The following is a 13,622-nucleotide window of genomic DNA, read 5'->3' on the forward strand; positions in this document are numbered from 1 at the left end:
AATAGACTTGAATAAAGGCCTGTTTTAATGTTGAATTGATTTTTTTTTTAGTTCACTCGTGCTGCAATAGTGACATTACACAGATTCGTTTCTGGACATTATAATGTAGATTGTGCTGTATGGCTCTAAGTGTTGTATTTGCTCTGCACAGGAAAAGAGAGATGTGGTGAAGGATATGAAGTATGTGGAGCTGTATTTAGTGGCTGATTATGCTGAGGTAAGACTCTTTATGGTCCCTATGAGACTTCACTTATTTGTTTTATTTGGTGACAGGTCTAGGCGAATGGCCGAGGCTCCTAGCCTGTTAGCACACTGAGATTGAAAAAGATGGAAGCCATAATAAATCAGGATAAGGAATGGCTGAGTGGGAAGACTGAAGGAGGACAGGAGTTGCCAGTTTTGGGGTCCTGAGAAGGAATAAGTTGGAGCAGGAGAACAATCATTGGGGTTGGATCTAGGTTTATGTAAAACTTAGTGATTGCAAATCAGCAGGCCGTTTTATGTTTTTATTCCCATTGACTAATAATGATAATAAATAAGGAGAGATTTAAAACCGTGCTGCTGACTCGCTATCACCCATTTTCTAACATAGCACAAAGTTAAGATCAAGCACAGTTAGTCTTAAGAGTTCCGGAGGTGAATTTCCACTTGGGGTTTCCTAGCCATCTGTTGTAATGTTTTTGTTATTATTCATTCATGAGATGTGAGTGTAATTGGCAAAGCCAGCATTTGTTGGCCCATCCCTAATTGCACTTGAGAAGGTGGTGGTGACCTGCCTTCTTGAACCGCTGAAGTCCATGTGATGTGGGGGCACCAACAGTGCAGATAGGAAGGGAGTTCAAGGATTTTGACCCAGTGACAATGAAGGAACGGTGATGTAGTTCCACATCAGGATGGTGAGTGATTTCGAGGGGAACTTGCAGGTAGCGATGTTCCAATCTTCAGCTGCCCTCTTTCTTCTAGGTGGTAGAGATTCTGGATTTGGAGCGTACAAATTAGGAGCAAGAGTAGGCCATTTGGCCCGTTGAGCCTGTTCTGCCATTTGATATGATCACGGCTGACCATAAGACACAGGAGCAGAAGCAGGCCATTTGGCCCATCGGGTCTGCTCTGCCATTCAATGAAATCACGGCTGACCTGATAATCTTCAACTCCTCTTTCCTGCCTTTTCCCCATAGCCCTTGATTCCCTCACCGATTAAAAATCTGTTTATCTCAGCCTTGAATATACTTAACGACCCAGCTTCTACAGCCCTCAGCAGTAAAGAATTCCACAGATTCACTACCCTCTGAGAGAAGAAATTCCTCCTTATCTCTGTCTTAAATGGGTGACCCCCTTACTCTGAGATTATGCCTCCAGGTCCTAGACTCTCCCACAAGGGGAAACAACCTCTCAGCATCTACCCTGTCAAGCCCCCTAAGAATCTTATATGTTTCAATAAGATCGTCTCTCATTCTTCTAAACTCCAATGAGTGCAGACCCAACCTACTCAACCTCTGCTCATAAGAAAATCCCTCCATACCCGGAATCAACCTAATGAACCTTCTCTGGACTGCCTCCAATGCTAGTATATCTTTCCTTAGATAAGGGGACCAAAACTACTCTCAGTATTCTAGGTGTGGTCTAACTAGTGCCTTGTATAGTTTTAGCAAGACTTCCCTATTTTTATACTCCATTCCCTTTGAAATAAAGGCCAACATTCCATTTGCCTTCCCTATTACCTGCTGAACATGTATGTTAGCTTTTTGGGATTCATGCAGAAGGCTCCCAAATCCCTCTGTGCTGCAGCTTTCTGCAGTCTTTCTCCATTTAGATAATATTCAGCTCCTCTATTCTTCCTGCCAAAGTGCATAACCTCACATTTTCACACATTATATTCCATCTGCTACTTTTTTGCCCACTCACTTAACCTGTCTATATCCCTCTGTAGACCTGTTGTGTCATCCTCACCACTTGACTTCCCAACTATTTTTGTATCATCCGCAAATTTGGCGATAGTACATTCACTTCCCTCATCTAAATCATTAATATATTTGTAAAGATTTGAGGCCCCAGCACTGATCCCTATGGCACTCCACTAGTTACAGGTTGCCATCCCGAAACTACTTATCCCTTATCCCAACTCTCTGTCTCCTATTAGCTAGCCAATCCTCCGTCCATGCAAATGCACTACTCCCAACACCTTATCTTATTAAGTAGCCTTACGTGCAGTACCTTATTGAACGCCTTTTGGAAATCCAAATATATTACATCTACTGATCCCCCTTTATCTACCCTGCTACTTACTCCTCAAAGAATTCTAATAAATTTGTGAGGCACAATTTCCCCTTCATGAAGCCATGCTGACTCTGTTTGATTAGATTAGTTAATTCTAAATGCTCTGCTATTACATCCTTTGTAATAGACTCTAACATTTTCCCAATATCAGATGTTAAGCTAACTTTCCTGTCTACCCCATACCCTTGACTCCCTTGGCAATCAAGAATCTATCGAACTCAGCCTTAAAAATATCCAATGATCCTGCCACCACTGCTCTCTGGGGAAGAAAATTCCACAGGCCAATGATCCTCTGAGAGAAAAGATTTCTCCAATGGATATAGGCCCAACCTGTTTAACCATTCCTCATAAGTTAACCCCTTCATTCCAGGAATCAGTCAAGTGAATCTTCTCTGCACTGGCAAATGGGCAGTGGCATGTTGCTACAGTGCAACTTGTAGATAGTACCCACTGCTGCCACTATGTGTCAGTGGAGGAGAGAGTGAATGTTTAAGGTGGTGGATGGGGTGCTAATCAAGCAAGCTGATTTTCCCTGGATGGTGTTGTGCTTCTTGAGTGTTGTTGGAACTGCACTCATCCAGGCAAGTGGGGAGTATTCCATCACATTCCTGACTTGTGCTTTGTAGATGGTGGACAGGCTTTAGGGAAGTTGACAGGCTTTGGGGAAGATTTGGTGGAACAGCCTTAGGAGCCCTTGAAGAACAGGATATGGGCAATGTTTTCAGGGTATCAGGGGTCTTCTGCAGAGATTATGGTGGGCAATTAGGAGAACCTCATCAGAAATTCACCCTGCTTAGTTTTTTAATGGAAAAAAGAATCTTTAGTATAGCAATTTTCTCAGCAGCATCCCCAAATGCTTCACATATGTTAAACTACAGTCGCTGGTGTTACATTGCAATTAAATAAATCACCAGTTCACCTCTGTGAGCAGAGAGCATGGAAGATTAGGACATCAGGAGACCTTCCCTCTCTTCTTCAGATTCTTCTATGAATCTTTTACAGACATTTGAATCAGACCAATGGGGTCTCCATTTAACATCTTATCTGAGGAGCAACACCTCTGACATTGTAGCACTCCCTCACACCGCCATCGAGTGTCAGCCTGGACTGTGCACTGAGATCCCATGGATCAGGGCTTAAACCTTCATTGAACTTGAGGCAAGAGGGTTTTCATTGAGCCAAGTACTCTGTGATTGACTCGCCAACAAAATGACACATTCAGAAATCATGTGCTTCAAATGCCTGGATTCCCACAACTTTACTCATAGGTGACTAATTAGCCGCCATACACCTGTTGAAAGAGGAAGGCCATTACAGCCCCTCCCTTTCGATTCTGACACAGTGAAGATGGAGGAAGAAGAATGAGGCAAGCTTACTGTTTATGCAATGCATGGGTCACCTTAAGCAGCACATACACCATAACATCATAACCTTGTTGTATGGCTGTGAGACATGGACAACTTACAACTATCAAGGAAAGAAACTCAATAATTTCCATCATCGCTATACATTATGTGTATATCCTGGCAGGACAAAATCACGAATGTGGCCATCCTCGCCAAGGCAGAGCTCCCAAGTCTGTTAACATTCGTCAAACAGAGGTGACTTCGTTGGCTTGTGCACATCTGCAGGGTGGAAGATGGTCGCACACCCAAGGACTTTCTGTATGGTGAGGTAGACAGAGCCCGATGACCAGTAGGAAGCCCAAAGCTCTGCTTCAAGGATACTTGCAAATGTGACATGAAGGCCCTAAACATCAGTTATCACACCTGGGAGTCACTGGCAGAGGAAAATGGTGACACCTCCTGTAGGCTGGCGTGCACTACCATGATATCCAGTGGCTACAACAGATGGCAACAGACCAACACCAAAAAGAACAACCCCACAGTGATGCCCGATAGCTTCATGTGTGACACTTGGTGGTGGAACCTGCCTTTCAAGGATTGGCCCCTTCAGCCATCAGCAAACGTATGCCTTATGAAGACATCCCGTCTGAAATGGATTGTTGGCTGCATGTCCATCATCCTTTGTAGATGGAAGGATGCCATTGTCATAACACTGTAACATTATATTCATAGAGAAAGACCATCGTGCCTCTGAAAGTGGAAGTTGCCTTTCACGTTCCATGCTTACCTGATGCCATATTAAAAGCAAAAATAAAATACTGCAGATGCTCTAATTCCGAAATAAAGACTAAAGTTTTGGAAACACCCAACACGTCTGGCAGCACCTGTGGAGAGAGAAACAGAGAGAAACAGTCACATAATAAGCCCTTGTGTTCTATTCTGTATTGTATCATTTGTCTTCCTTCTGATTATTTTATTTCGTGCAATATAGAAAGGAATTTCCCCCAATTCCACCTCTTCGGCCTGCCCTGAACTCTTGCTGGGTACAGGTCTGCAGGCACTGGCAGCTGTTTGGTATTTTGCCCTAGTGCCATTCTTCACAGCAGAACCGAGCCAGTTAAGTTTCGGCAGGCTAATCAACCATGATGGGAACTATGGCCATACCTTGTTCTGTCCTCGCGATGTCCACATTCTTTAAAGCAGAGGTCACTGAACAGTGAAAAGACAATGAGCCCCAACCTCCCATGCCTAATTTATTTTTGACCCTTTCCTAGCCTGGGGACCTTGAGGCCAATAGTAGCACCCCCGTCACAGTGCTGGCACAAAATAACTGTTACATCCATTTCCTCACCTAGAGTTCAGCAGCACAGTTAATCACCTTAACCTTTGAATTCTTGACCTTTTAGTAGATTTTCCCTTATAGATGCATCTGTATGGCCTTGAGTCTGTGGACCACAAAGGGTAAAGTTTGAACCCCTTACTCTGCTAAAGAATGAACGAGTCATTCAGCTTTGCCCCAACAGATACCCCCAGCTCAACCATTTTCACAACCTAATGAAAAGTCAAGCTCCAAATGTTCTGTTGGCATTAATCCCTACTGCACCCATCTGATGTGATCCTTTTGCCATCTAGTGGCCTGCTTTGGTGACACAACCTAGTTACTGCCACTTAGCCTTGAATCATTGGGCATCTACTTGAAAAGGGACTAATTTGCAGGGTTATAGGGTAAAAGCCGAGTTATGGGCCTAAATTGGACAGCTCTTCAAAATGCTGGCCTTTGCGCTATGGGCCAAACGTGCTGTCTGATTCTATGATATAGGCACTTGTACTGTGGGAGTTGGAGAAAGACTGCGCAAGCCTACTTTATTTGGAGCTCCATGTTAAGTGATACTTTAGGATGGAGAAGGTAAAAGGGGGTAATATTTGCATATATTTGTATAGCGCCTTTAATAAAACATCCCAAGGTACATCACAGGAGCATTATCAAACAAAGTATAAAAACCAAACCACGTAAGGAGATATTAGGTCAGATAAAAAAGCCTGATCAAAGAGGAAGTCTTTAGAGTGTCTTAAAGGAAGAAAGTGGGGTAGAGTGGTGTAGGAGGGGGATTCCAGAGCTTAGGGCCAAGGCAACTGAAGGCGTGGCCACAAATGGTAGAGCAATTAAAATTGAGGATGCTCAAGAGGCCAGAATTAGAGGAGCACAGATATCTTGGAAGGTTGCGGGACTGGAGGAGATTACAGAGATAGGGAGGGATGAGGCCATGGAGGGAAAATAAGGATGAGAATTTTAAAATCAAACCATTGCTTGACCGGGAGCCAATGTAGGTCAATAAGTGCAGGGGGGGCGATAGGGGAATGGGACTTGGTGCGAGTTAAGATACAGATGATCTTAATTTTTTGTAGCGTAGGTGGGAGATCAGAGAAGATTGCGTAGGAATAGTCTGGAGGTAACAAAGGCATGAATAAGGGTTGCAGATTTATCAGAGCAACAGGCTGTCATGGCATGTTGAGGACAGATTCCAGGAAGTATTCTTTTACATTGAGGATGATGAGGAGTAGTTTGCTGGGGAAGACAGCTAAGGCCAAGACTAATTCTTCTTCTTGAGTTCTCTGCCTGAAGACAGGTCCGACCCACAGTGCCACAACTTCTGCCACAGGTAGGGCAAGGAGACAGGTCCTGAATCCACCACAGCCAGAATGGGGATCAAACCCTGTGCTATTGGCACCAATTTATCCACACCATCTCTCCAGCCAGCTGAGCTAACCAGCACCCACCTTCCCCATTGTTCCAAGTTGCTGTGGCAACATGCACTTTTACATGTTTGGAGCTGTGGATAGTGATGGTAGAGGCCCCATTTTCTCTTCACCACATGGCTGACCAGAAATCTCTCCTGCTATTAACCATTGGCATATTGGGAGGATTTACAAGTTGATAATCAACATGTCTGGCCACATTATGAATGCACCTTCCTTGGCCATCAAGTGCTCGAATCCAGGGCTTCTGGCTCAGAGGCAGGGACATTAACCACTGCACCACAAGACCTCCTGGTCATGCAACTCCTATGCTCCTATGACACCAGTTTAATTTAGGAAGTAACCAGATGCTGCAGTGGGAAGATTATAGGGTTTGTCTCCTGAAAGGATAAGATCAAATGAGCCAAAAGCTTTCTTCCCTGAGGCCATCTTGCAATTCCCTCAGGATGCTGGGAAGCTAATATATCTGGTGAACCTTCGCTGAACTTTTTAGAGATAGTTGGCTTCTTTCCTCTATTTAATTCTATCATCTTTTAGTTTCAGAAACATCACAGGGACCTTGAGAAGACAAAATTGAAATTGAAGGAAACTGCAAACTTTGTTGATAAGGTGAGACCAAACATATGTTACCACGGGTTTATATATATGTTGAAGTGTATGGTATATTTCCAGGTGGCCTAGCTAATACCTCTATCCATTAATTACATCACGAACATAAATTATCTGGTCCTTAACATGTAGCAGTTTGTTGGCAGTTGCTATGCGCAAATTGGCTGCCGTGTTTCCTATATTACAACAGTGGTTGCACTTCAAAAGTATTTTATTGGTTGTAAAGGGATGTCCTGAGGTCATGAATGGCACTACATAAATGTAAGTCTTTCATTCATATTTCCTGGTAGGAAGGATCGCTTCAAATATGGAGCATGAAAGACATGTAAATATATATCTGCTTCACTAAAAGCGACATATGTTGTGGGCCAATGACTTGATTTTAGGTTAACTGGGCAGTCGTGCAGAGTCAGCTCTTGTATTTTGATCAGCCCATTATCGAGTGCCTGTAGAGTCTGTCTCTCTACCTGAGTATTTCTCTCAGTATTACAGGTCTCTGAATATCAGGATTGCCTTGGTTCAGTTGGAGGTATGGACTCATGAGAACAAGTGTGATGTGAGAGAGAATCCCTACAGCACCCTCTGGTCCTTTCTAAAATGGAGGCGGCAGACACTGACCCGAAAGAAGCATGATAATGCACAGCTTATCACGTGAGTGCCGAACAGCTTTTCCATGCTTTTTGTCAGAGCACACAGACACTTGCAAACCTTAGCTACTGTATTGAGATTTTTAAGCTAAAATGTGACAAGATGTTTTATAAAATGTAGGTTCAATTATAGTGAAATGAAAATGCACTATTCCATGAGATACTGAGCCACACATCTCAGTGGTTCTTTGGGTTGATTCCATAACTGCATTCTGATTAACCTCAGTTTCCCTCTATCCTAAAAGGGGAAATAAATGATCCTTAGAATCATAGAATGGTTACAACACAGTATGGGGCCATTCAGCCCATTGTGTCTATGCCAGCTGTCTGCAGGAGAAACTCAGCTAGTCCCACTTGCTGCCTTTTCCTGTAGCCCTGAAAATATTTCTCTTCATATAAATAACATTTTTTTAATTCATTCATGGGGTGTGAGCGTCACTGGCAATGCCAGCATTTATCAGCCACCCTAATTGCCCTTGAGAAGGTGCCTTCTTGAACCGCTGCAGTCCATGTGGAGAAACTTTTTCCTCATGTCTCAGTTGGTTCTTCTGCCAATCACTTTAAATTGGTGCCCTCGAGTCCTTGACCTTTCCACCAATGGGAACGGTTTCTCTCCGTATACTCTGTCCAGCCCCCTCACGATTTTGAATGCCTCAATCAAATTCCTTCTGCTGGAGTATATATAAAATATACAATATATAATATACAGTATTTTAAAGTAATCTTAATCTTTTTGGTTGGTAAAACAAAAAATTAAGGTAAAACTGTTGACATGTAGAAAGCATTAAATAGCTTTACATAAGTTAAGCACTGGAACAAAATAAGGCTGGACATTGGGACAATGGGTCTTAAGTATAAATGAATGAAAAGTAAATTTAGAACAGATTTTGAAAGGGACTCCCTTACACAAATGGTAAGAAATGTCTGGTACAATCTACCAGACAGATGAATAGTTATGGGGGGCGTTGGGATAGGAATTCTTCACTCATTGACTCCTTGAGCATCAGCACCATCCGTGACAAACTAAAGAAGTTAAAGATAATATCAAATGGAAAGAGGAAGTGTACAGTTCCACAAAGATGAGTGGAGAGCAGAAGATTAGACAGAACAAAAAGAACAACAAAAAATGACTAAGAGATTTATAAGGAGGGAAAAATTAGAGAATTGCGAGAGAAAGCTAACCATAAAACTAAAAACAGTGAGGGTTTCTTCAGGTATTCAAAGAGGAAAAGAGTAAGTAAAGTGAGTTTTGGTCCTCTAGAGAGCGAGAATAGGGAATTAATAATAGAAAATAAGGAAATGGTGGATGAATTGAACAGATATTTTGCATCTGTCTTCACTATAGAAGATACAAATAACATCCCAGAAATAATTGAGTCAGGAGGTAAAAGGGAGGGAGGAACATAAAACAATTACAATAACCAGGGAAAGGGTACTGAGAAAATTATTAGAACTAGAAGCTGACAAGTCCTCAGTTCCTGATGGATTTCATCCTAGGGTCTTAAAAGAAGTGGCTGCTGAGATATTAGATGCGTTAGTTTTAATTTTCCAAACTTCCCTAGATTAAAGGCCCATCAGATTGGAAAATGTAACTCCTTTATTCAAGATAGGAGGGAGGCAGAAAGCAGGAAACTACAGGCCAGTTAGCTTAATGTTTGTCCTAGGGAAATTGCTGGAATCTGTTATTAAGGAGGTTATAGCAGGGCACTTAGAAAATCTCGATGCAATCAAGCAGAGTCAGCATGGTTTTGTGAAAGAAAAATTATGTTTGACTAATTTATTGGAGTTCTTTGAGGAAGTAACAAGCAACGTGGGCAAAGGGAACCTATGGGTGTGCTGTACTTTCCAGAAGGCATTTGACAAGGTGCCACATCAAAGGTTACTCTGCCAAATAAGAGTTCATGGCTTAGGGGGTAACATGAGCATGGATAGAGGATTGGTTAGCTAACAGGAAGCAGAGAGTAGAGATAAATGGGTCTTTTTTGTGTTGGCAAGATGTGATGAGTGGAGTGTTACAAGGATCAGTGCTGGGGCCTCAACTATTTACAATTTATATATTTATATCAATGACTTGGATGAAGGGACCGAATGTACGGTTGCTAAATTTGCTAATGACTCAAAGATAGGTAAGTAAGTTGTGAAGGTGCCATAGGGGGTCTGCAAAGGAATGTAGATAGGTTAAGTAAGCAGGAAAAAATTTGGCAGATGGAGTATAATAAGGGAAAATGTGAACTTGTCCACTTTGGCAGGAAGAATAGAAAAGCAGTTTATTGTTTCATTTAAATGGAGAGAGACTGCAGATCTCTGAGGTACAGAGGGATCTGGGTGTCTTGGTACATGGATCAGGAAAAGTTAGTATGCAGGTACAGCAAGTGATTAGGAAGGCAAATGGAATGTTGCTGTTTATTGCAAGGGGAATGGAATATAAAAGTAGGGATGTTTTGCTACAGTTGTACAGGGCGTTGGTCAGACCACATCTAGAGCACCGTGTACAGTTTTGGTCTCCTTATTTAAGAAAGGATATAAAACGTTAGAAGCAGTTCAGAGAAGGTTCACTCGACTGATTCCTGGGATGGGCAGTTATCTTATGAGGAAAGGTTGGACAGGCTGGGCCCATATCCATTGGAGTTTAGAATGTTGAGAGGTGATCTTATTGAAACATATAAGATCCTGAGAGGGCTTGACAGGGTGGATGCTGAAAGGATGTTTCTCCTTGTGGGAGAGACTAGAACTAGGGGACACAGTTTAAAAATAAGGGGTCTCCCATTTAATACGGAGATGAGAAGAATTTTTTCTCTCCGAGAGGGTTGTGAACCTTTGGAACTCTTCCCCAGAGAGCAGTGGAGGCAGGGTCAATGAATATTTTTAAGGCAGAGGTAAATAGATTCTTGACTAACAAGGATGTCAAAGATTATCGGGGATAGGCAGAATGTGCAATTGAAGCCACAATAGATCAGCCATGATCTTATTGAATGGCGGAGCAGGCTCGAGGGGACAAATGGCCTACTCCTGCTCCTAATTCATATGTTCGTATGTACAAATGAATTTCTGCTACACACTACCGACTGGCAAGGCTGCTCATGTTGGAAACTCTTTTGTGACCATTGCGTGGAATAGATGGACTATCACTGGTAGCCATCTTTGGAAAACTGCCCCTCCCATACTTTAGCGGGCATGCACAACACAGGTGGATGCCAAGGTTGGGAGAGTTAGAATACAAGGGAGCTGAGCTGAGAGGTAGACTTTTCTCATTCTTGCCTTTTCTCTTCATCTTGTGGTTCCCAGAACTCCCAAATAAATGGACTTTTGACACAAATTCTGGAGTGTACCATTGTGTTTAATTTCTCACATTGCTTCATGTGTGGTACACAGACTGTTGGTGTAGTAGTGAGTGATGTGGCATTATGGATATACATGCACATGAAAACAATATAGATCCCAAATCCCAAATCATTTTGGAATAACATAGCATCCCTCTTTCTTTTTTTTTAAATGTAATGTCTCTATCAGCATAATGTTATATCATTAACTTTTTACTTTCTAATATATTATTTAAATTTTTTGGATCATTTTAATATCTTAGTCCTCTTGGCATCTATATTGCTCAGCATGAAATAACATGGGGCTGAATTTTACCCTGATTGGGCGGGTGCGCCCAGGTATCAGAGCCGTGCCAGGCATCAATTCAAAGGCCACTTGAGGCCATTAAAAAGGCAATTGACCAAGGTTTCATGTTGCCCGTGCAATTTCGCACCTGTCGCACAGGAAAAATGGGCAGGTGGGCAGCTGACATTTTGCAAAACCTCATCCAAGGGCGGGATAAAAAGGGTCTGTAGCATTGGCAGTGTGAGTAGTGAAGAGTTTTGGAGATAGTTTGCTGCTAGTTGCATATTGGTACTTGGCAGCTTCATCCCTGTTCGGGGCTTCATTGTTAGCATTTCCAGGCTGCATATGAAGACATGGTGTCTCTAAGGCCCCCGGAGAATTCAGACCATGTGGACCCTTCCAGGTATTTGGCAGCCTTCTTTTACCCTGATAATAGGGATTATGGTCTCCGCTGTTGGCACCTCCTCTGAAGAGGAAGAGAGGGGCAGAAGGAAGAGGAGGCCAGGTGTCCCTATGCAGCTTCCAGGGGAGCGGCCTGTGGGTGGAGAGGCACAGGGACATGGGATGCACGGCCAGCAGGTAGCCCAAGGCAGAAGGGGCCGCAGAAGATGCCACTATCCTGCTGCCAGGGCTTACAGGCGGCGATGCAGCTACCTCAACATATCCGAGGTGCAATGCCAAAGGAGGCTCTGCCTCTCAAGGGACACTGTGACCTCCATTGGTCAGATGATTGGGCCTGACATCACCTCCGAGAGTGTGGGTGGACACCCTATGCCAGTGGCTCTGAAGGTGACAGTGGTCCTCAACTTCTATGCCTCCGGCTTTTTCAGGGGATATTGGGGGATCTGTGTGGCGTGTCCCAAGCAGCTTCCCACAGTTGCGTCAAGCTGGTGATAAAAGCTCTGTTCAAACGGGTATTGACATTTATTCATTTCCTTACGGACGAGGCCAGCCAGGCTGAGTGAACCAGAGACTTCGCAGCGATTGCTGGGTTCCCCCACATCCAGGATGCCACAGACTACACACATGTGGCCATCAAGGCGCCAGCAAGTGAGCCGGGTGCCTTCGACAACAGGAAGGGATTTCACTCCATGAACGTGCAGATAGTGTGTGACCACACGATGCTGATTCAGCAAATCTGTGCAAGGTACCCTGGCAGCTTCTACGATGCTTACATCCTGAGACACTCCCAGGTACCAAAGCTCTTCAGCTCGACTGGTTAGATGGCTGCTGGGTGACAAGAGCTATCCGTTGAAAAGGTGGCTTATGATGCCTCTCCGCCACCCAAGAACAGAGGCAGAGCAGCATTATAATAGGAGTCATGCCTCCACAAGGGGCAATGGAGAGGACCATAGGTCTTCTGAAGATGCGCTTCTGATGCCTGGACCGTTCAGGGGGAGCACCACAATACCCCCCAGAGTGGGTGTCACTGATCGTAGCTGCATGCTGCACTCTCCACAATCTAGCACTGGCAAGGGGGGACCCAATGGAGGAAGGGGATCTTGATGCAGCTCCACAGGCCACAGATAATGAGTCCAGTAGTGAGTCAGAAGAGGAGCATGGTGAGGAGAACACTGAGGGTGTGGATGCAGACCTGTGTAACCTTCAGGGAGGCAGGAACATGAGGGACGCCTTGATCCAATGTTCCTTCAGCTCAGCTGCCAAAGATCTCCTTCCACCTCATGCTAGGGCTGCCACCTCCATCCAGGATGTCTGGAATTCCGCTGTCATGTGAACCCAAAGTCCACTCAGTGCCTGTGCAATAAAGTTTAGAGTCATTCACATCCAGCATTACTTACCGGCGTACTCTACATCAAAAATAAAAGGTGAAGCATATTCAGGCCATCACAGCAAAAGCAAATTTAATGTTATTGTCACATTGAAATCACATTGACTTGACCATTACTGGCATTGATGTCCACACCAGTAGACATATGAACCAAACAGGAGATCACCTGTGAACAGTCCCTCTTGTACTCACGGTGTCTTAACTTAAGTTTGTGAGTGCTGCGTCTCCCCCCACCCTTTGCTGGCACTGGCATTGGAGAAAGCTACTGACTCTGCTGTCTTGTTGGCCTTGATGACCTTGATGGTTGTCCTCTGGTCAGTGGAGCCTGTGCAGGCCCCGCCTGGGAGGGAGCGGCCAGTGCCAGGGCTGGCATCTCCCCAGTCATTGCAGCCTCATCAGATGCCACGGTCATTAGGCAGAGGGGTGGAGGAGCTGTTGCTGTCATCTGGAGCGCCCTGAGACGAGCCCGCAGAGACGACAAGCAGGTCGTGCACCAATTGTGAGGTCGTCCTGGACCTCCCTGCTCGCCATTGATGGACGGGCACCTAACTGGGACACTGGGTGCCTCATCCATCTCCCACACAGACACTG

At 44.2% G+C, this 13,622-nt stretch overlaps 1 protein-coding gene across 1 annotated transcript in view; it reads left to right on the top strand.

The window, feature by feature from the left end:
- adam19b (ADAM metallopeptidase domain 19b) overlaps positions 1 to 13,622 on the top strand; it is a 154,298-nt gene that overhangs the window by 90,978 nt on the left and 49,698 nt on the right. Inside the window, exons 7-9 of the mRNA XM_078550528.1 lie at positions 152 to 217; positions 6,918 to 6,989; positions 7,474 to 7,640. Of these exons, the coding sequence (XP_078406654.1) occupies positions 152 to 217; positions 6,918 to 6,989; positions 7,474 to 7,640 (305 nt within the window). The remainder of the gene's footprint in view (positions 1 to 151; positions 218 to 6,917; positions 6,990 to 7,473; positions 7,641 to 13,622) is intronic.

The sequence above is a fragment of the Cetorhinus maximus genome, chromosome 10 (assembly GCF_964194155.1).
Source record: "Cetorhinus maximus chromosome 10, sCetMax3.hap1.1, whole genome shotgun sequence".
Lineage (NCBI taxonomy): Eukaryota > Metazoa > Chordata > Chondrichthyes > Lamniformes > Cetorhinidae > Cetorhinus > Cetorhinus maximus.